The 23,647-nt window shown below is 44.3% G+C and overlaps 1 protein-coding gene across 1 annotated transcript in view; it reads left to right on the top strand.

Moving 5' to 3' along the window:
* The window catches only part of cntn3a.2 (contactin 3a, tandem duplicate 2), a 28,929-nt gene extending 5,706 nt beyond the window's left edge, over window positions 1-23,223 (top strand). The window contains exons 4-23 of the mRNA XM_047040625.1: window positions 93-268; window positions 1,028-1,123; window positions 1,329-1,532; window positions 2,176-2,278; window positions 2,665-2,849; window positions 3,907-4,043; window positions 6,045-6,174; window positions 7,075-7,225; window positions 7,580-7,707; window positions 10,582-10,751; window positions 12,206-12,323; window positions 14,090-14,248; window positions 14,490-14,639; window positions 15,267-15,337; window positions 16,043-16,277; window positions 17,006-17,115; window positions 17,829-18,015; window positions 18,289-18,401; window positions 19,117-19,282; window positions 20,263-23,223. Of these exons, the coding sequence (XP_046896581.1) occupies window positions 93-268; window positions 1,028-1,123; window positions 1,329-1,532; window positions 2,176-2,278; window positions 2,665-2,849; window positions 3,907-4,043; window positions 6,045-6,174; window positions 7,075-7,225; window positions 7,580-7,707; window positions 10,582-10,751; window positions 12,206-12,323; window positions 14,090-14,248; window positions 14,490-14,639; window positions 15,267-15,337; window positions 16,043-16,277; window positions 17,006-17,115; window positions 17,829-18,015; window positions 18,289-18,401; window positions 19,117-19,282; window positions 20,263-20,360 (2,887 nt within the window). The 3' untranslated portion in view covers window positions 20,361-23,223. The remainder of the gene's footprint in view (window positions 1-92; window positions 269-1,027; window positions 1,124-1,328; window positions 1,533-2,175; window positions 2,279-2,664; window positions 2,850-3,906; window positions 4,044-6,044; window positions 6,175-7,074; window positions 7,226-7,579; window positions 7,708-10,581; window positions 10,752-12,205; window positions 12,324-14,089; window positions 14,249-14,489; window positions 14,640-15,266; window positions 15,338-16,042; window positions 16,278-17,005; window positions 17,116-17,828; window positions 18,016-18,288; window positions 18,402-19,116; window positions 19,283-20,262) is intronic.
* Window positions 23,224-23,647: the final 424 nt, after the last annotated feature.

Below are 23,647 nucleotides of genomic sequence, written 5' to 3'. Positions count from 1 at the left end.
CTGTGTTTGGACCCCCTTCTGTTCTTGAGGGGGACAGGAGAGTGATGCAGGATGTCTTCCGCCAGACACTGAGGTTGTGTTTGCCCTCACAGATGGTCGTTGAACGGGACCCTCATAAATCTGGGACTGGGCGGCCGGCGGCGTCTGTCTGGGGGCAACCTCATTATCCAGAGTCTGGATCGGTACCAGGATGCAGGGATGTATCAGTGTACAGCCTACAACACAGAGGGGTCCATACTCAGCCGGAGAGCCCGTCTGCAGTTTGCCTGTAAGTCATCCTGATGATAGGATTGTTATCTCACTTAAAATGCTTTTTGACACTTGCAACAACCATTCCTAGCCCTCAGTTGGAACAGAGAACAGAGGTTTTCTTTAAACGTCCGCAGTAGGATGATGTATTTGTTTTCTGCAAGGTTTTTATTAAATACATTTTGACCGTCTGGATCGCGGCTTGCTGAATTTGGACAGTTTAGTCAGCGGCTGACACAGACTAAATAAGTTATTGAAAGTAGCCAGTGAGGTCTTAAGGTTGAACAAGACACAGCTGTCTCTCCGAGAGGCAAGTGTTTAGGAAGGCCAAAGCCATCACTTCCTCCTCATAGGACCGTTTAAACTGCTGCCCCCTGGAAGCAGCTTCAGATCCTTACAGCTTCAAAATCACAGAGCTGGGAACTAATTTATCCCTGAAGCAATTAGGATGCTGAACTGCAATAAAAGAGCTAGCCCTTGATCACATGTTGCTTCACAACATGGCAGCTTATTGACGAACTGACACCAGTGACCTTTGTTCTTATTAATTGACTTTCTTCTAGTATAGTGAATACTGGAATGGCTTTTAATTTACATCTTCATTTATGGGTTATGCAGTATCTTTAAACCCTGTCCACAAATCTGTTTTAGGTGACTTAATTGATTGAAATTGGATTAGAATTTAATTAAACTGGCCATTGTTTTGAGAGCCTATACGAAAGGTTTCCCACTCAATCGATAGTGAATGGATTCTGTATTCTGACTTGTGTGTTTCAAGACTTGGATCATTTTAAACCCCACACGAGAAGCGCCGTGTCGGTTCGAGAAGGACAAGGAGTTGTGCTTCTGTGTGGAACGCCCACATCCTCTGGAGGTGAAAGGACACTTTATCACCATCCACAAGCTGTGAATCATTTCGTGGTTCTATTTTCCAAGTGCCAACCTCATTAGTATGTGGAAAATATAGATGTCACGTCTTTCGACTCGCAAACAGTTAAATAAATGTCCTTGAATGATGGCGCTGTCCAAATTATACTGTTTAAACATTTGCCTTTGACTCCCCATCTTCTCCGTTTTAGACCTTAGCTATGCCTGGGTCTTTAACGAGTACCCGTACTTCGTTCAACAAGACAGCCGACGTTTCGTGTCCCAGGAGACCGGGAACCTGTACATCGCGAAGGTGGAGACGTCGGACGTTGGCAACTACACGTGCGTGGTGATGAACAGCGTGACCAAGGGGAAGGTTCACAGCTCGCCCACCTCGCTGGTCCTCAGGACCGACGGTGAGTCACGCCAACTTCCTGTTTCAAGTCTTTAAACAGGCATCCTCCTTTACCCCACGTGTGTGGAAAAGTACATGATTTGATGCGACAGGAATGTTTGAAGTTGTTTGACTCCCCCCACCCCCACCCTCTCCAGTCATGTTTGGAGATTCTCTCAAGGATATTGAGGAAGCACTTAGACGGAACTCTTGTTCAGGCCTACTCATCCTAACACAGCTAAAATATGTATTTCTTCTTTGAGAACCTTTCTGTATTTGCTCTTTATATTAGTCCTCTGTAATCTGGGAGGGCTGTTTTATTGGAACTTTTTTATGTTTTCTCAGAAAGAAAAACATTGCCTTAGGGATGAATGAAACATTAGCCACAGAACTACAAGTCAGACAGACCCTCCAAAAAGTATAGTATATGGTTATCCACCCTGAAGAGCTTAAAATGATTTGTTCTTGTTTTATCATTCCACTCTTGCGACTGCATGTGGTAGTTGTGTCGACTTGCCTTTACCCTTGAGAGAATGGTTATGCGTGTGATTTTTTTTCTATGTTTGTTTTACTATGCTATTGTTTGTCCCATAACACAAAGTCATATGGCTTGTAAGTCATGAATAATGAAAATGTGAACAAGTACTTGTGCTTGCACTTCATAGGAGTGATGGGTGAATACGAGCCCAAAATAGAAGTTCATTTCCCTGACAACGTACCGGCGGCGAAGGGATCAGTGGTTACGCTGGAGTGTTTTGCTCTTGGGAAGTAAGCTGGATTTCTTGGATTCAATCTTGCCTGTCTTTCAATCAGTCAAATAACTACAGGATTTTTACAGAGCAGCAGGCGATCAGCAATTATGTTTGTTAGACTGTGGCAATGCATCGTTATTTTCTGAACGGTTTTTAAATGGGGCGTCTTGAAGTCTTCCGCATGCTTTCAAAAATAAAAACGTGTGATCTTCCGGTTCATTGGGGGAAAATGTGAATTTATATTGAACAAAGCTGTGATAACACGGTCTACTTTACACATTGTATTTTGGCTCTGAAAAGAGAATGCTAATAGCAACGTGAGCTTGGCTTTTAGACTGCTCTTAAATCTTGAGGCGTCTGTTTTCCCCACATCCACCTAGCTGCGTTCTCTCTGTCTTCCAGTCCGGTCCCTGAGATTACCTGGAAGAGAGCCAACGGTATCCCTTTCCCCAGCAAGGTGAAGATGAAGTACTTCAACGCGGTCTTGGAGATACCCAGCTTCCAGCAAGATGACACTGGTGGCTACGAGTGCGTAGCGGAAAACAAGATGGGCAAGAACATCGCTACAGGTCGTCTCGCCTTCCACGGTACTGCCGGACAGCTGAAACGCCTCACGCACACCTCACAAACGTAGACATTTAAGCGCAGGTAGGCTAGATGGGATACATGAATGTTAAAGTTTATGGGGTATTAACCAAAACCTTTATCATATCTACTGTATAAGACAGGCAATTAGGCCTGATGCGATTACATTGCTTTAGCACTGCTTGTTAGGCCTAGAATAGCTATTTTAACTGCAAAATCCGGTTCGTAGGGTTTGAAGATCATTAAACACATTTATTGGTGTGACCCACTGTTGCTATGCATGACGCATTGTAGCCTTGAAACTGTGCAGTTGATTAACAGATTTATATTCTGTCTTCAAACATCACTGGCTCTTGGTGCTCGATCAGCAAAGCTCCGCCATTCACAGACTGCAACGATTCAGAAGTTGCTTGTAATTTAACTGCAATTATTGCATATTTGATGCCTGGCTCACCACTTATTCCTGTTTTTGGCTGTTCCACACTCTTGTGGTTGAGGTAAACAACGCCTCTGTAATTGGAATTGACAGCATGGTGCTGAAAAGTGCACCATGCATGTTAACAAGTGTTAAACGACTCCCCAAGAAAAGCTTCTGTTTTCGGTGCTAGGTGTGTGAGGGGTGGGAATCTGGGGGTCGACGTGTGGTAGGCTGTGAAAACCACCGAGATAAGGATGAGGATAGTTACAAAACAGCAAAGTGACAGTTTCCTGCCTCTGGTACAACAGTGCTCCTGTTGTGCCTCAGGGGAAGATTGCCTTGAGGGAGAAGTTCAAGAGAAATCCGCACAAAAGATCCAACATAATCCTCCACAGCACCAGGAACACGGTGAACCTAGAAATGTCCTTTTAAGAAATGAAGCTTTATCAGCTTTATCCGTCATATAAAAGGAGGTCTTGAATGGATGCCTTGTTCGTTCCCTGCCTGTTACTATCACAGATCAACCACACTGTATACTGTAGGTGAAGGACAGAAGACCTCCCCTTTGAGGCCTGATAATAACACACCCGGTGTGCTGTCACTTGTATAGCAGTGATGTTATGTCTTGCATGTGTCTTCAGCCAAGCCCCAGTGGATCCAGACCATGAAGGACACAGCCATGGCCATTGAGGAGAGGTTGTACTGGGAGTGCAGAGCCAACGCCAAGCCCAAACCATCCTACAGCTGGCTGAAGAACAACAAGATTCTGGTCTCTGAGGTAAGTAAGGACACCCCTCGATGCAGAACTGTGGGCTGACTCTATGATAATATATACTGAACATAATAATATAAATGAATAACATATACAAATATATAAAATATATATATTTTTGGCCTTCTGATGGCTTTATTGGACAGAGACAGTTAGAGGTAGACAGGAAATGTATGGGAGAGAGAGAGAGAGAGAGAGAGGGAGAGAGGGGGGGGGGGGAAGACATGCATAAATGGCCGTCGCCGGAATTGAACCCAGCGCGTGGGCCACAGCCTGTGGGGTTAGGGTTAGGGTTAGGGGTTAGTAACTCACCTACCCAGTGAGTTACCATGGCGCCCTGGGCTGACAATGTTTTTGCCTGTTTTTGCCTTTTCATAAGAACCAATGCTCTGGTGTAGCTCCATAAAGGCCTTTTATACATTCCTATTGTATATAGATTATGGAGATAGATATCACCTATGTGAGATCTAACCTTCTGGAAACGCCGAGGATTTTACCTTTGGGAGCTGCTAACCTTATGTTTTTGACTGTATTTGAGAACACCATTGTTATGAGTTGTGAAACACTGCATATGTGTGTGTGTGCATGTGTGTGCATGTGTGTGTGTGTGTGGGTGCGTGTGTGTGTGTGTGTGTGTATGTGTGGGTGCATGTGTGTGTGTGTGTGTGTGTGTGTGTGTGTGTGTGCGTCCGTCATCTATGTGAACATGCTATGCGTGTGTAGGTGCACATGCTTGTGTACGTGCGTGTTTGTCTCTTGGGTAGATTCTGCATGCTGATTTGAGTGTATCAGTGTGTTCCTGTAGAGATTGCTCCATTTTATCCAAGGAGAGCTAGTATTCGTGTTTCATTATTCATGGCTCATGTTGAACCGTCTCTGCTTCGAGGGTAACCTACTGTGAGAAATACATGACGGCACAGTAAACGCTGGTAAAATACACCAGCTGTTCCCTCAGAATCCACTTTTTTTTTACTGTTTCAACATGAACTGTTGAAACCACACCGCCTGGTACTAATTCCATCAGTATTTTTTGGTGTGTTTTTTTGTTGTTGTTGTTGACTGTTAGATTTTGATTCCAACTGCCTGTTCAGTGTTTCCCACAGATTAGAAAGCTATATGTGGCGGGGGGGGGGGGGGGGGGGGGGGTTGTTTCATGTCAGACCGGGGGGGGGGGGTCGAAATAATTCACAAAATCAATCAACAACAACAAACAAATAATTTCTGCATATGCAGGTAGCGACGCTGCATACAGGGTGCTAAATAACTATTTAACTGGTCGGCTCCATGACGCCGGGTAAGTAGCTAGCTCTTGAAACTTCTCACCAAAACAACGAAGGGGAACCTTCGATTAAGACATGTCCGTCGGTACCTAGCGAAAAGTAGCCTCAACTTTCCTAGACCTTTAGCTACGGCACTAATGCTGAAGGCTCGCTGATGTAGCTGTCGGTCTCACTAGAACGGCGTATGCATCGTTGCTAACGTGTGCTGACGTAGTGACTGTGTGTGTATGTGAGAAAGACGCGTGCGTGAAAGAGACGGAGGGAGAGCAGGGAAAGGAAATGCAGCTGAACGAATACGCTGCGTGTTTTTACCTAAATAGCGATAAAAAAAAATGTTTACGAAACGCAATGTGTGGCGGCCGGTGTTGATTCTGTGGCGCACCGCCACAAATTAGTCTATGTGTGGGAAACACTGCTGTTGTCATGGCTGCTCTTTTCCCCAATGTTTTCTTTTTAAATATCAGTATAGAAGGTTCTAGGTCTTGTAGCTAGCTTGTTGTCTCTAGGAAATCAGATGGCTGAGCGGTTAGGGAATCGGGCTGGTAATCAGAAGGTCGCTGGTTCGATTCCTGGCTGTGCCAAATGACGTTGTGTCCTTGGGCAAGGCACTTCACCCTACTTTCCTCGGGGGGAATGTCCCTGTACTTACTGTAAGTCGCTCTGGATAAGAGCGTCTGCTAAATGACTAAATGTAAAATGTAAATGTCTCTGCTCGTTGTCTCTGCAGGACAGGATTCACGTTGACGATGGCATCTTGTCGGTGTCTGTCCTGACCGTGGCTGATGCTGGGATGTACCAGTGTATGGCGGAGAACAAATACGGTGTCATATATTTCAGCGCTGAGCTCATGGTTTTGGGTAAGGTATCTTTTAATCTATTCCTTCAATCTCCGTGTCAGTGGTTACAAAGAATATTAAAGGTCATATCAGAGGCATTTTAAAGGTTGTAAGGATTAGTGAGTAAGAGGGTCCAAAAGACTGGTGTGGTGGAGAGAACACACGTTCAACTGTCTCTACACTTTGCGTGATAATACTTTGAAGTGGTTGTTTGGAGAAGATGGCTGATGAATAGTGGGATTTGATCTTAACTTGATTGCCCTTACTGTCTTTTGAAGCCAAATCCAATGTTGATAATGATCATTATGTTGATTGCGATTGTCCAATTTACAAAAGGTGACACTTTGTTCATTCTCGTCCATAAAGAAATGTACTCTATTCCCCTCTTATCAAATAATGGCTTTGTATGCCTGTCAATGAATAAATTGGTCTTAAAAGTCTGAATAGTTTCACTAGCGTCTTCTCCATTTAGTTTCACAATTGTATCCCATAGCTGGTTTAAAATCCTGAGAGAATACCAGCAACTTCAAAACAGCCTGTTGACAACAATTTCAATACTTGATTCTAGAGATTCTAGAACTCCTCGTGTCAATGCACAATGCTCTAAACACACTCTAAACACGCCCCCTCCCACTCACCATCCCTCCCCTCCACCACCCCCCTTTCACCATCTACTCCCTTTACCTCCCTCCACTGCCCCTCCCCCCCCACCATCTACCCCCCCCCCCTCCACTGCACCCCCACCATCTATCCCCCCCCTATACTGCCCCCCCCCTCACCATCTATCCCCCCCTCCACTGCCCCCCCCTCACCATCTATCCTCCCCTCCACTGCCCCCCCCTCTACTGCCCCCCCTCACATCTATCCCCTCCCCCCTCAACTGTCCACCCTGTTTACTGCCCCCCCCCCCATCCCCCCCAGCCTCTCCTCCAGACTTCACAGGGAATCTCCTCAGAGCCCTGCTGAAGGCCAAGGCAGGCAGCACCGTGAGCCTGGAGTGTAAGCCCCAGGCCTACCCCACCGCCAGCATCGTGTGGAAGAAGGGAAACCTGCCCATCCACACCAGTGACAGGTAGAACTCAGACACACCGGATACAAAACACAGTTAGATTCTTTGAGCTGTTCCCATTTCGCTCTAAAGGTTAAACGCTCAATCTGCTCATCTCTATTGTAACAGCTCTATTGTCCCTCAAGACTGAGATCTGGAAAGATTGAGCCTGCTTTTAGACTCTTTTATGCGCTTTTATACTCCACTGATGTTGAGATCTTAATCCTTTTTCTTTATAGTGCTGAGGTCGTTGTGACATTCACATTCACAACCAAAAACCCACACTCTCTAATCGGATTAATTGCACAACATAATTCCTTAGGTTCAGTGAGCAGGGGGGAGTGTGACCTGTCCTGTGTTCCTCTCACCTTGTCACAGGGTCACTCTGTCTCCAGACGGAACCCTCAGACTCTCCAACGTCACCAAGTCGGACGCTGGGAGCTACACGTGCTTTGCCAGGAACCGATTTGGAACCTCCAGCACCACCGGCAGACTCCTGGTGACGGGTAAACGACTCGTACCTTGCTTTTACCCGTTTTCCCATCTTGACTTCTCCCTGTTTTCCTTCCCATCTTCCTGTCGTACTCTCTTTCCCTGGAACACAAAGGATTCCCTCCAGAATGAGCCTGTTCCTGTTGAGTCAACAGACTTAAGGACACAACACAAAAGTAGTCCTGGGATTTTTTGTTGTTGTTGTCAGAAACTCTCATTTACATTTACATTTAGTCATTTAGCAGACGCTCTTATCCAGAGCGACTTACAGTAAGTACAGGGACATTCCCCCGAGGCAAGTAGGGTGAAGTGCCTTGCCCAAGGACACAACGTCATTTGGCACGGCGGGGAATCGATCCTGCAACCTTCTGATTACTAGCCCGACTCCCTCACCGCTCAGCCATCTGACTCTCATTTCAACAAGCTGTCTTCCCTTGAGTTAGGAAGGTGCCTGAAGCCTTGTTAGTTTTGCTGAAGCAACCATTAGGCTGTGCCTTATGAAATTCCCCTTAGTTTAAATAATAAAGATGTATGTGATATGATATTATTGTGCTAGCGATGCAACAGCATCGTCACAGTTTCTGCGTTGAGAGATGAATAGCTGTGAAATGGATAGCTTCCAGGTCGTGTATTGAGCTATTTCAAGTGTTGATTCAACAACAGGGGTTTTCATTGTACTTGTTGAGTGGTTACATGTTCATTTTGTATCGGTCCACTCTCAAGAAGTATATCAACACTCCTGGTGCTAAAATAACACTTGCTGTGAAAGTTGCTGTTAATAAAGGGGTGGATGTTATTGTTCAGGGCTGTGATGGCCATCTCTGAGTTTCTTAAGACTTTGAAGTGTTTTTTCTCAGGATTAATGCAGTTAGTGTCCATGGTAGCTTGACCTTTGCATTGATTATCACTGGCTTAAGGCCTCAAAGGACACTATTTGCATGTCACTTCTCTCCTGCTTTGATGTCCACGTAAGGTAAATAAGCAGTCTTTTCCCCCATCTCGTCCACCCCCTCTCTTCTTGTCTTGTGATTTATCTAATTTATTTGATACGATTAATTATCTCAACTTTTGAAGCGCAGCATGCTCAACCAAACAGTGGCTGTATCCGTTTTGAATGAGTGCCCTCCTTTTTTGCTCAGCGTGTACAAACGTAACCCATCGCAATGTGAATTGCTACCTTGCCACCTCCTAAGAATCAATCACCTCCTTGCTTTTTATCTGATTGTGTATTGTAATTGGTCTCCGGATTAGAGGGGCTTACAGGACCTGTGGAGGCTGTGAGTATCAGTCCTTACTGGAACAGACCGTCACTGCTGTGCTCCTCAGCGCTCACGCTGAAAAAAAGAATGATCACATAACAACGTGTATCGATTTTATATTAAACTGACCTCCGTTTTTACAAGGTCCACTTACGAATGAGCAAACAATGTGCGATTGAACGAGAAGTAATTCAGTAAAAGATACAAACAAGTGAGCAGTTTAAATTTTATTTTTATAAAATAAAATAATAGTTAACTAAGTAAACGCTTCTGTTTGGCTGCATATTTCTGGCAATCACGACAGGGGTGTAGCCAGAATAATCTTTTTGGGTCGGCCTAGAAAAATATGGATAGGCATCTTTTTAGTTTTTTTACTTATTTACTTTGCGATGTGCACCCGGTGCAGAATTCTTCGGAGATATTTTAGTTTTAGGGTAGGCCTTACATCAAATTGTGTAGGCCTGTGCCTACCCAGGCCTACCTGTGGCTACGCCTCTGGCTCACGATAACCACAGTGTTTTAATGTGACTTGTCACAGCAATAGGGCCCAGTTGTAGATGTTGGACTACATTATTTACAGATATCACGTGTTCAGTCTCTCAGAATATCAGAACAACCTTGGAGGCTGTTATGTGGAATGGAGTCTGTACTGTACAACCTAGAAGACAGCGTTCTATAGAACCTATAGAACCATGCACACATTCCAGTGTACGGAGTGTTCCATGGGGTTGTGGTTAATGAGCTTGTGAGTTTAGTACCTTGTGACAATGGGGCACAATGAACTTGGATGAGGATAAGAAAAGACTGTAGGATAAAGATGATATTTACTGTAGCATGAAGAGATATGAGAAGACTTGACACTCTTCGGAGAAGGCTTAAGGGTGATTGTTTCTATGCTTTGAGTGTTTTCGCTAGTCAAACCATCAAACCTTCAACAGTGGTTGTATCCATCCATTTTTGATTACGGCACTCATTCACTCAACCCAGAGAACCACCCGACAGTGTCAGCTCCCCTCTTAATAATGTACAAATAATAATGTATTCATTTAGAAGATTTGTATCCATCTTTTATCCAAATGACATAGGGGGGATCAAATTCTATTCCACTGAGCTGTAACCATCTCTACCACTGAGCTGTAACCATCTCTACCACTGAGCTGTAACCATCTCTACCACTGAGCTGTAACCATCTCTACCACTGAGCTGTAACCATCTCTACCACTGAGCTGTAACCATCTCTACCACTGAGCTGTAACCATCTCTACCACTGGGCTGTAACCATCTCTACCACTGGGCTGTAACCATCTCAATCTGAGCCATAACCATCTGAGCCATACCCATCCTAACCCATCTCTACCCCTGAGCTGTACTCACCAGTAATGTGAGTGTGAAACTCCATGGTTAAAGACCAAGTGCGGTTTGTGTATTGGGATTTTATGTTTGTTATATTTGAACTTAATGCCTTTTTTTAAGGTTGTATAGCCTTTTTCACTCTGACAGGGGGACTGCCAACGGAAACTAGCCTTTTGGTTATAATTGGGTGCATTTACATTTTTATGTTCATTAATGTACACTGTCCCTCTTGATAAAATACATTGAATTGAAAGGACACCCCCATGTTGTGTCCAGACCCCACCCGGATCACCCAGGGTCCTGTGGACATGGAGATCATGGTGGGAGAGAGTCTGGTGCTTCCCTGCCAAGTCGCCAGCGACCCCGTCCTTGACGTCACCTTCTCCTGGGCCTTCAACGGGCAGCTGATCGCCAAGGGTGACCGCCACTTTGAGCCGGTGGGAGGGGTGAGTGACTCTCGGTCTGTCTGGGAGGAGAAGCAGGATGTGGTTTCCGGTTCAGAGCAGAGACCTCCCCCCCGTGGAGAGGAACAGTTGCCGTATGTCTCCATCCCACTCTCACCCTGAGCGTCTTTCTTCCTTTTTGACTGGAAAAGATATTCGCTCACGTTCATTACTAGACGAGCTGGAAGCCTGCTAAATTAGTCTGTTCCCAACCCCTTTGAATAATCCTTGTAAAATCAGCGATGGCCAGTGTCACTCATTAATTTCACGAAGTGAGGCAGTTTGTTTTTCATCGATTAGTCTTGTTTCCTGCTCTCCGCTTGCATGTGCAGTTTTTTCAAATGATGGTTTAAATGGATGTTCAGTAATAGGTTAGATGGATGAAACGCGTTCAATCCACATAATTTTGTTTCAAGGGAAAGTGAGCAGATGTTTCAATAAAGGCCAAATCACTCCATCAGTCAGGTAGTCTCCACCTTTTGTATGTTTCCTCCATAGTGAATCCATTAGTGCTCCTTTCAGACACTGCGTCTTTGCCATTTATATAGCTGCTGTTATCATTACTCTCCATCGTCCTTGAACAGGGGGTTTACGTTTTAGAGGTAAAAAATATTGTGTCTTCAACAAAATGACCCCCCCCCCCCAAAAAAAAGACTTGAGACTTGATTGTGAACACCCACAAACCCTGTCCCTCTCCAAGATTAGACATTCTGCTTGTGTTTGTGCGACTGACGATTTCCTTATCTGAAATGAGATTCACTCATCACAAATGCTGTAATGTCCCCAGTCCAAAGAGATTATCAACTTAACTTCACAGCTTCAAGGAATTAATTTCCATAATTAAACCAAATCGGCCTGACTGCTTTCCCTTGCCAATTGCCAAGAGAGAGATTTCACCACTAATTTACCATTTGCTCCTAGCAGTCGTCTTCAGAGATGAAAATCTACGGGGCCCATTTTCACTTTCTCCTTCTCAACATGGAGAAAAGTGGCTACAGAGACTTAAGAAGTGAATGGATTTTTGTCTCTCATATTCTTAAAGGGCTGCGTCCACAGTAATAAGCGAGCACAGACTATCAGGGGGGGAAAAAAACATCCAAATGTTATTAACGGTTCTACAGTGACCTTCGCCTGTCTCTGTACCAACTTTTCTTGATGTATACCCGATGACATCTTAATGAGGCTTCATCAAACCGCTTATAAGGAGGCTCTCTGGTTTCTCACCAGATAAGTGCGTGTACCATGTAGGCTGGGGCTCTGTTGCTGCTCATCTTCCCCACTCTCTCTCCCTGCCTTTCCTGTCGTCACACTACACATAAAACTGTCCAATAAAGCGTGAAAGCCCCCCCCCCAAACCCCCCCCCCCATAAAAACAACATTCAGGAACCTTGCTTAAACTTGTCGACAACCAGTAACCAGGAAGGCATGTTGCTTGAACTTTGTGTCTGCCTCATCAGAGACTGTCTGGAGATCTGATGGTGAGGAACATCCAGCTTATCCATGCTGGCAAGTACATCTGTGTGGTCGACACAGACGTCGAGAGCCTGTCAGCTGTGGCCATATTGATTGTGAAAGGTAAGGAAACCACTTCTCTCTCCACTCACTAAATCACCGCCCCAGTCACAAGCTGTCAGCACACGGGGGAGTGGAGTGGAACGTCATGTTCCGGAGAGCCCAATAGGGGTCAATACTCGTCTCACTGGGAGTGGCATTTAGAAGTAGACCTACTGGAGAGTTTGGCTAAGGACCTTCTGTCTGCAATATGCTTTGTGACTGCCTCAGGAAAGGGCAAAGAAAGCACCAAATGAAATGAACGAATAGATAATCTGATGATGTCTTAATTGTCATTATCTTCTAGCGTGCGTTGCCATAGCCTGCATGTGTTTCTATGGCGCTTGTGGTGAGTGACAGAGGATCTCTCATGTGCTGTGATATGATAGCAGCTTTGGAAGGTGTGAAGGTGTCTTGAAACTAAAATTAGCCAGATGTCCGCCATCCTATCATTTAGCCTTGTGCTGATCCTACGATAAATTCTGTTCCGGTCTGTCCGTGTTAATAATGGCCTGTTTTAACACCGCTGAAGATCTTGACAACATCCTCTTTGCTCTGCCAAGAATATATAATTAAGCAGATAAGGAATTGATCCTTTATTGTGTGTTCCATTAATATGTTTTAATGAGGGCAACGTATCAAAGCTTTTTTATCAAGGGCTTCTAATGAGTTTTATAGAGATCGATATCGTGAAACAAAGCTTGTGTTGACATGCTGATGTATTAAGCACATACCTATTGCATTTAGTGCCTCTGGGAACCAAAACCTCCATAGACATTGAATAATACCTAGCCTTCAAGCTGAATACTCAATCAATACACGTTCAAAATGTGAATGTATACCAAATAAAATGGTATTGACTGAACAACTGAGTTGCATTATCACTGCTTATCCATTGGAAGTGTTTTGTTCCCATGTAACGCTTTTATTTTTATGTTATTTGCTATAGTATTGATATTTTTTATTTTATTTTTTATTAGCCCTATTTGTCTTCAAGCCTAATTCTAATGAAGGCCTTCGTGAGGTATTTGCTGTGCTACGCTAGTGTCGTTGTGAGGTATTAGCGGTGCTACGTCGTTGTAAGGTGTTAGCGGTGCTACGTTAGTGTCATTGTGAGGAATTAGCGGTAAGACGCTAGTGTTGTTGTGAGGAATTAGCGGTGCTCGTAGGTGTTCTTCCTCATTTGTTCTCTGGTGGTCCATTATCTCTGGTGACCGGACAGCTTCAGTACAACAGGAAACAGCCGACGAGGCGGAGCAGAAAGATCCCTCTCTCTAATTGGCCGAATAATGAAAATAAATGGGAAAATCCTGGCCTATGAAAGCCTCTCATTTTTTACCTTATAATTTGCGCCGCATAACGAAGTACTTTCAGACTGTGTTTTATGGATCAATTAAGAAAAGGTTTGGTGAAAAAAGCTGGCTTAATTCCAGAGAATGAGTCTTAAATTGCCTTGTAGTCTTTATAATGGGTGTTATTGTGTGTGTGGGCTCTTGTTTGTGTATATTTGCATATACCTGTCTGCTTAGGCTGTTGAAACACACGCAAGGTAGATTTACATAAGAAAAAAAGGGTTAGCGTATTAAATTGCCTTCCAGACCCTGTAATGTGTGTCACTTTGTGTGTTTGTGTGTATATACGGTTGCTCGCTTGTGTGTATGTATGTATATGAGTTTGTGTGTGTGTGAGAGTGTGTGTACAGCTGCTTGTGTGTGTGTATGTATATATGTGTGTGTGTGTGTGTGTGTGTGGAGGAGGTACCTGACTGTGCTCCCTCCTGCTCCCCTCAGGCCCCCCAGGCCCCCCAGACACAGCGACTGTGGAGGAGGTGACAGACAGCACAGCTCAGCTCTCCTGGAGCCCTGGCCGAGACAATGGCAGCCCCATCACCACCTACCTCATCCAGGCGAGAACACCCTTCACTGTGGGCTGGCAAAGAGTCAACACAGGTAGCTCATTTACACTACTGGCTGTTGTGTTAAAGAAAGGCAGCCCCCTTTGGAATCTAAACCTGGAGATCCAGTATTGTAATAAGACAGAGAATTCGAAGAAAACACATCCAATTTGACACACCTCGAGTGAAAATTATTCCAGACGTTTTCACACACACACACACACACACACACAAGCGATGGTCCAGAGGAATGACGGATGTATCTGATGTGACGTGCACTCCCGCTGTCTCCCCAGTCCCTGAGGTGATAGAAGGGCGCACTCTGACAGCTACGGTGGTGGATCTCAACGCCTGGGTGGAGTATGAGTTTAGGGTGCTGGCCAGGAACAGTGTTGGGGTTGGAGAACCCAGCCCTTCATCTCTGAAGACAAGGACAGAGGATGCAGGTCTAATGCGAAAAAGCTGTTTTTATTTATTTTTTACATTTTATTGTACAGCAGATAACCAAGACTGCACAATTCTAACAGAATATGTGTATTTTAACCAAAAACCGTACAGCTATAACATCACATCAACTAAACAAATAGGCCTACAACCTTCTTAACCACTGGTCTCACTAATAATACCAAGTGTGACTTATATGTAGTTTTTCCCTTTAATATAATGTTTCCCTTCAACATGAGACCAGGTGGAAATTCCAGAAAGCAGGTTATGCCACATAACCGAGTAAGTTAACCCACCAACTGATTCACAATGTTGCAGCAACCTACTGGAAATGTTGCTACAACGCTGGGTGTCAGCTGGGGAGTTAACTTACTCGGGTATGTCACATAACCTGCTTTCTGGAATACCCCCCAGGTTCTTTACTAGGCAGCGTTGAGCACATACAGTGTTCAAGTAGTCCCAAACACACAACCTGACCTGAAAAACTTGAGTTACTTGCTCTTCATCGAAACAACCTTAAATATTCATCCGTGTCAAACTTGAGACACTGCATGCATGATCCAGGTGTTGTCTGCTGAGAAGAAAAACAAACATGACGTCTTGTTGTTGTTGTTGTCACCGACGTGTAGTTCCTGACTCCGCACCTGCCGACGTGGGGGGAGGGGGAGGCAGTAGATCAGAGCTGGTCGTCACCTGGGAGGTAAGTCATCAGTCTTGTGTTTCCAGTTTCCCATCGAAAGGGCAACTGTCGACATTAGTTGCATATCACTGAACTGAGGGCACTCTTTACGTCATCTTAAATCAGATACGGTTCGTTTTGGCCCAGCGGACGTCGTAAATCCCACGCCCGTCTGAAACGTGGCCCCTCTGCCGCAGTTGTAACTCCTTAGTTTAGGCTCTGCAGCGCGGCTCACAAGCAGGACATGACACCAGACAGATAAATTGGATTCCATGAATAAGGCGTGATAAAAAATGAAGGCCAGCGTTCAGTCAAATCCAATCTGCAGTCTATCTCACTCTACTGCAGGGCTTAGACAGCACTGAACTAAAACGTTGAAATCTCAACGGTAAAAAGAAATGCAAGTTTAATGACTTTGGCAAAAAACATTAAAAAAGTTATTATTCAAACAGTTTAATTTCACAAACTAATCGACTAATGTCCTAATAAAAAGCCCGAAGGACTATATATCATTTAGTTTAATCTTCCCAACTATCGCTCTTGGTCATTGTTGAATTCACTTAGTGAGGTGGCAAATGAAAAACAATTTGCAGGTCAGGAACCCATTTCTTCTGCATGTTGTTGTTGGTGGAGGGGGGGGGGGGACTTTTCAGCGCGACGGTTTAGCCGTACGTCAGTGGTTTGTATGTGTTTTAATATCACTATAGTTCTGTGTTTCCCTCCCAGCCTGTCCCCGAAGAATTTCAGAACGGTGAGAGCTTCGGTTACATCATCGCCTTCCGGGCCTTTGGCGAGGTCGTGTGGACGCACGTGGCGACCTCGGCGACGGGAGCATCGCGCTACGTTTACCGCAACGACAGCATCGTGCCGTTCTCCCCGTTCCACGTGAAGGTGGGGGCCTACAACAGCAAGGGCCAGGGACCCTTCAGTCCAGTGGTCACCATCTACTCTGCAGAGGAAGGTGAGGACTCACACACACACTCACACCTCCACACATACACCCCCACACACACACACCTCCACACGCACCCCCACACACACCCACACACACGTCAAAACCCGTTCTACTGTTGTCCAGATGGCTGTTCTCAGCTACCGTATGACATCATGTCGTCTGGCTGTTAATCCCACTGTGATGGGGCTGCTGGGAGTAGGATGGGAGGACTATAACACCAACGCCCTCAGGAACACTGTGATGGGGCTGCTGGGAGTAGGATGGGAGGACTATAACACCAACGCCCTCAGGAACACTGTGATGGGGCTGCTGGGAGTAGGATGGGAGGACTATAACACCAACGCCCTCAGGAACACTGTGATGGGGCTGCTGGGAGTAGGATGGGAGGACTATAACACCAACGCCCTCAGGAACAGCCACACAGATTCAGATAACACCCTATGAGCTTCACACACAATAACTCCCTGTTTGGTACTCCTCTCCCTTTCAGATTCACAAGTCAACTTATTTTATGTGGTCTTGCAATAGTACTGTATGGCCCCTGTTTCAGCTGAACAAGAACAAATGCATGTTAAGTCGATTCACTCTTAATCCATCACAGCATCACAGCCAGTGCCACACAAAGGGTGATGAGAACGAGAAAATGTTCGAATGCCAGACTGGAAATATGTTATTCCAAGTTGTCTTCGCCTGCAGCAACCGGAGCCAACCTCTGCCTCCCTGTTTCCTTTCAGAGCCCAGCGTGGTGCCGGGGGCGGTAGGGGCACAGAGTGTCTCTGCCTCCGAAATAGAAGTGACCTGGCAGAGTCTCTCCTTCACCCCGGAAAGAGTTCTGGGTTACGAGGTGCGTGTCTCTCCGTTTTGTAAACGCCTACCGAAGGCGTTTTGGTAAAAAAAAATTACAATGCTTGCTGTCATCCATGGTGTACCTCGGAATTTTCTTGGTTCCAAACTCTTCGTATCCATGGAAACGGCTGATTTGAATTGGACGACTTGTAACTGAAATTATACAGGCCCTCACTGTGCTACTGCACAAAAAAAAAGAAAAGCTATTTGGTCCTTTTTTTATGTTGTGTTTTAGAATACAAAAGCAATTTACCCATCCACCCGAGTTTTGCAGTTCCTGTCTCTTGTGTCTCGCCACATAAAACTGCTGTGTTATCATAGCCCAGAAGGAAGGTGAAGGGAGATAGTGTTGAAGAGCTGCAGACAAAATCTGAGAAAGTACATTAAAAACCTTTAAACCATGACCAGACAGTTTCACCTAGAGGGAATTACAGCTTTTAAAGTGTTAGTAATGTTTTGTTCTGAAATAAAAAATAATAATTTATAAACAGATTTTTGAACTGATATGGGCAGTATATAAACAGCATATGTATATATATGAGAAAGAAAGAGAGAACAGATGCAATCAAGGGAACGCACTGACTGTAAGCGAAATGGGGAGAAAGAAAGAGAAAAAGATGGATAACACTATAATTTTTCTGCATGTAACTAACACCATAGCCCACAGACGTATGTTCAGGACTGTGCCTTACATGTCCTCCTGCCTCCCAGGTAGTGTACTGGGAAGACGACACCAAACCAGAGACCATGGGCAAAGTGAGGGTGCCTAGCAACCAGACCACAGCGACTGTGAGCGGCCTGACAGGAAACAGTCAGTATTTTCTCACCGTCAGCGCGTTCAACACCGCTGGCACCGGCCCCTTCCTCCCTGCCATCAACGCCACCACAAAGAAACCACGTAAGTATCCTGAGGGCGGACAGTCACACTGCCCTCCATTTTGGGGATTAGGGAGTCGGTGGCACCCACAGTTTCAGTGCAGGGCTCCAATTAGATGTGATGGTTGGACTGTGCCTGGCGAGTGCTTCTGCCTGGCAGCGACAGCGGAGTTCCTGTGGGCTCTTCGCGATCTAATACCAGAGAGGCCATCAATTGTTACACTATTAGGTTTTCGGCGACATGCAGTTTTTTTGGCAACGTCGCCAGGAAACTGTAATAAATTCTGTTCAACAGCACCAGGGCAACCGCCGCTGAACGTGGAATGGACTCTGATTGGCTCTCTGCTCATTCTACACTGGGATGCTGTGGTGACAATGGAAACGGAGTCGGAAGCTACTGGCTACAAAGTGAGTTCATGCTAGGATGTTTCCCATTCACCAAGGCTAATGGCTAATTAGTTAGTTCGCTAATGTGTTGTAGGTTCTATTCATCTTGGCTGGGTGGTCGCTGATCCAACCGAGAGCCCTGGGCCTTCTTTGTTAACACATGTTCTACTTCCACGACATTGTCAAGCTGCTTGACTAATCTTAGAGTTGTCCAGGCACCTAACCTCTTGTCAAATGATGTAACTACGAAAAATATCGATATTGATCCTTTTTATTCGTATCAACTTTTCCACTTTGTTTTCACTATGTTCTCTCTGTCGATTCGAATGAATTGGAAGTCAATCCACGTGAAAATACTTTCATCTAGCCTTCTACAGTTGCTAGATGGGGGTCAGATGGCTTAGCGGTTAGGAAATCGGACTATTAATCAGAATGTTGCCGGTTTGATTCCCGGGCCGTGCTAAATGACGTTGTGTCCTTGGGCAAGGCTTTTCACCCTACTTGCGTCAAGGGAAATGTCCCTGTACTTACTTTAAGTCGTTCTGGATAAGACAGTCTGCTAAAAGGACAACGTTTAAATTTAAATGTAGATGGATGTGCTCAGAGCAGCCATACATGGAACAGAATGTGTGGCTTCAGCGCTAACATCAAATACGGGACCTTCTCCCTGTATGAAAGAACATCTCCCATCCCTCGTTGCCGTGGAGATGACAGCGTGTCTCCCCGTCCCGCCCAGGTTTCCTACAGGCGTCTGAAACACCGGGAGGTGAGCTCCCTCACCACCACCAACTCCACAGCGGAGCTGACCCTCCCAGCGGATGACGACTACATCGTCCACATCCGGGCGCTCAGCGAGGGAGGGCTGGGCCCTGCCACCGACGCCATCCAGATACACAAGCTGAGTAAGCTGGGTGCTCTATGTTGAATTACTTTTACACGAAGAACATTATGTGTGTATGTATATATATATATATACACTGTGTGTGTGTTTGTGTGTGTGTGTGTGTGTGTATGTATGTATATATATAGATCCTCTTATTGTATATAATAAGCATATATATTTATTTGGATATATATATATATATAAATGCCTAATTAACTTTAATGTGGGTTTCGATCCACTGAGACAATAACCGTAGTCAGGATCAATATTTTGTTAGCCTTGTCCTGTAAATGAAGTCATCTAAGAGGAACTTGAAGAAGGTGAGGCGCCTCGTCCAGCTGGAACTCTAAACCGTCCAGACCCTCAGACGACCTCTGGCTCGGACGGCTTATATCCTTCTGCATTATGCAGGGAAATTTGCCTCTGTCAGATAGGTTAACTTCCAACTCCACTCCGCGTTGGCGGGATATCATTTCAGTTCTATGAAACTTCAGTAGCTCTTCCAACTCTTTTGCCTCTTCTAAATGCTAATTTGCCATGTTGACATTCTGCGGTGAGCCGCTGAAAGGGATAGACAGGATGTAATTGTAGACCGGGCCTCTCAAATCAAACTTCTGATGCATTTCAGACATTTTCAATGTTGTCAAAGGTATTGAAAGGAAGGGAGAGAGCAGTCTCTTGGAGAGAGTTTCTATTGGCCACGTGCTGGGTGATGCACAGGATGCAAGTTTGAAAGTGGTCAGAACAGTATGGTAGAACTGCACTTTTTGGCTAAGTGTGGTAGAAAAATGAATTTGATTCGGTCACATTCCACAGCTTTTGTCAGCGAACCCCTCAAAAAAAAACTTTCTTCTAATGTTTTTCTTTTAAAATGAAAACGAAAAGCTCTGCTGAAAGAAAATACCACAGGTCAGACTGAGTCAAACATTGCTTCAGCTACTCACTGGGTTTTGCCTGTGTTGTTATGAAAGCTGATTTGATTGTGTTTGTCTCATCCAGGTATGAGCGCTCGAGGCTCACGAGGCTGGAGTCTGAACAGAGCCCCTCTCTCTCTGCTCCTCGCCATCGCATTGTCAACATGCAGGTCCACGTCATGACGGATTGACTACCGACTTTCTGTTCCTTCAGCTTAGAATGCACTGGCCATCTAATCCAAACCCGGGCCAAAACATCCATGTTTATTTTCCCTCTGCCGTTAGCGGTACAATCCCTCCCATTCTGGAGGCAACACAAGAAAAGCATTTATTTCATATGTCTTAGTGGACTAAGAACTTAGGTTGGGGCACACGGAGCGATACAGCACAAGTAAAACAAGTGTTGTGAAGGTTTATGACGAAACTAAATCTCAAGGCTGCGTCTAAACACTTTAGTATATGACTGTACCAGAAAGTCACAAATGCCTTACTTCCATTCATGTGCCAAACTAGTTTGAGCCCCCTTGTCATTATGTAAATGCTAAGCTAGCTCAACCATACTGTCATAATGCAATGACAGAAATTACATTATGTCACATGATGCCCATTTGTTATGTTATACAAATGATTTGTGCTTGTTTATTTTTAATTTTTTTCATTTCCTCAACTCAGTCAGCTATGGTTGTCCACCCAATGTCAATGTGCCTGTGCCTTTGGGGATGTATATGAGGTTGTTGTGAGGGAAATGACTCAACTGGATGAACAGTTAGAGGAAGGCTGCTTCTTGTAAATGCCGCCCATGCAGGTCATAATTGTTGTATATTTACGAACTGTCAAAAGATTCCAGTGGTGCCCTGTGTAAGAGCCTCACATGAGGCTGGACTTGACAAGAGTGCCAGCCATCTTCCTTTTTGTCATTCTGCTGTTGCGCTACAGAGCTTAATGTACCCCCAAGGCTACAAACCACCTTAGCGAGCCACGCAAATCAGAAAAAACTGGTCTGACACCAGATGGATGGATTTGATTCAGGCTGTATTGAGCATTTCACTACCTACTGTTGTATTCTGCTGTAAGGACACAAGCGAACCGGCTGATTGTTTTGTCTCCCACCAGTGTGTGTGAGGCGCCCATCTGTGTCACACAGGCGTTCTGTGCCAGAGCGCTCAGTGAACATCAACCAGAGCAGGGAGGACGAGAGGTGAAAAGCTTCCAGTCATACCAGTGTTACAACGGCATTTAGCCTGCCAGTTGGGTAGAAAAAATTATGTTTTTCTTATTTTCTTTTCTTCTTCAGCCAGGTCCCTCAACCCACAGTGTAAATTGGTCCCAGATTCAATCATCCTTTTTTACACTATTATTTTGCTTTTTTTCCTTCATCCCATGCCTCACTTGTGTGTTCCAACAAAGCCTCAATGCTCAGGTTTTCAAGTTCTCCTTCGATGATCTCACGATAGAGAGAAGATAAACTAGTCCACGACACAGTGGTCTTGTTCATGCCCCCGAATTGACAAATGGGAAATCTGAAATGTGCCATGATTTAGCAGTCATTACAACATCTTAATAAATGAGAGTGTAGCCTGAGGGAGTCTAGGGGTGAGATACGGTAGTTGTGGTTCTAATGACAGCGACCGAAGACAGATCTATCAGGGTCTAGGCGGAGCTAATTTAGGATATTTCCAAAAGGATGGTAAAAGGGAGATTTGTAGTTTGTGTGTGTGTGTTACTTCCTAATGGTGGCGTATTACCTTACCCTAGTGTGTCAGTTGAATGTCTCTTTGAGAACCATTCATCTATTTTGAAGAAAAAAAAGCAGAAAAACATTTATTGTACCCGTCATGGTTCAAGGCTTCGGATGCCAGAAGCGTTGGGGGTGTTATTGTATTTATTTTGAAATAGAATAATAACAACTTCAGGTCACCTCGCAAGGGCGGGGTCCTGCTCCAACTCAGGCATGGTTCAAAACAGCATTTATTTTCTTTCAAATTCAGTAGGTACACTTAATTTGTATGGCCCTGGGACTATTCATCAATGTGGGGGAAAACGCTTCAGTTGTATACATGAGTTCCAAAAACCCAGCAGTTGCAGAGAGCTTTGTTGGGATAAAGTTTAAGTTACTGCCCAAGTGATGACTGCAGTATTGGTAGAAATGCGCTTTTTGTTGATATGCTTGCTAACGTGGCTTTTTGTGTGATTTCATCTGTACCAATACATCCTCTTAACATAGAATGTCATTGAAAACCAACAAATGTTTACAAAGAGAAATCTCTAGAACTAAGTTTTAAAATTATCTGCTTCTAAAAATACGCAGACAATGGATTTTGTGTTGTTTTTTTATGCAGAAAGTTCATCTCCATCATTGTTTTGTAACGTATTAGTATCAGTACTGTGGAGATGTTCAGTTTTGGATTCTTTAATGTTTAATTATAAGTCATGTATTGGTTGGTTTTGACACTTCTGTACAAAGGCCAAGTGTTGCTTTGGATAAATTGGAGAACAAAAGTCATGTTTTATTCAAAAGATTATTTAAAATTGGTCACTGTTACCTGTGATTTATAATTTACTGGGACACGGACCCAGTGTTTTCAATGCGAGTCCAAACCATGACAGAAGCAGATTTGATTGGATCACAATATGTATTGTTAATGGAATCCTCAGTCAACCATTGAAATCAAAGGATACACTCACAGAATGACTCATAAGCTGCCAGTATGGCTGTCAAAGCAGCATATTTGATATACAGTATCTTTAAACATATATCACAAGTCAACCAATTTTGTTGAGAACTTGGCTAAGTGCATTATTAAACAAACGACTCAAAGGCCGACTGAGATAAAAGACATGCTGTAAATTTGATCCTTTTACAAAACAAGGTTTCAACTGTCAGAACACTTAATGTTTGACTTCAGTATTAAAACTGATCTCCATGAGATTGTATCAAGAGAGTTTTCACGTTGAAAAGACATTGGTGGATCTTGTATACTGAAGCTGTGCATGTACAATATTGTTTGGTGTATTTGTGTTTTCTAAATCTGAAAGGTAATAAAATTATTCACTGAGGATATTTTTTTCTCTTTGATGTTTGGATTTTGTCTTCTTCTTTGATCCTCTTCTCTGCAGCTCTGTTAACACATATCTTACAGCAGAGTGGCTGTCTGCTTTGACCCGATGAGTCACCATTAAAAGGGTATTGATGCCATTGTAAACTTTGAATGGGTTTCATACATTAGTACTGATGACTTTGAACACACAGAGCTCAAACTAACTATACATGCATGTTTACTAAAACATGACCGGAAATGTTACAGTAATAACAGAAACCAGATGAGATTGGTTAAATTAGTGATTGAATCCAAATGGACAAGTGCATTTGTAGTTTACTGCAACTACAACATAGTTTTACTGTTGGTTATAGAGGTGTGGCTTATTTTAGTTTAATGTATAGTCAGAAGCTGAAGGTAATTTATATTTAA

Source organism: Hypomesus transpacificus, chromosome 18 (genome assembly GCF_021917145.1).
Source record: "Hypomesus transpacificus isolate Combined female chromosome 18, fHypTra1, whole genome shotgun sequence".
Lineage (NCBI taxonomy): Eukaryota > Metazoa > Chordata > Actinopteri > Osmeriformes > Osmeridae > Hypomesus > Hypomesus transpacificus.
The sequence above is the reverse complement of the archived record's forward strand: the minus strand, read 5'-3'. Positions and strand labels throughout refer to the sequence as shown.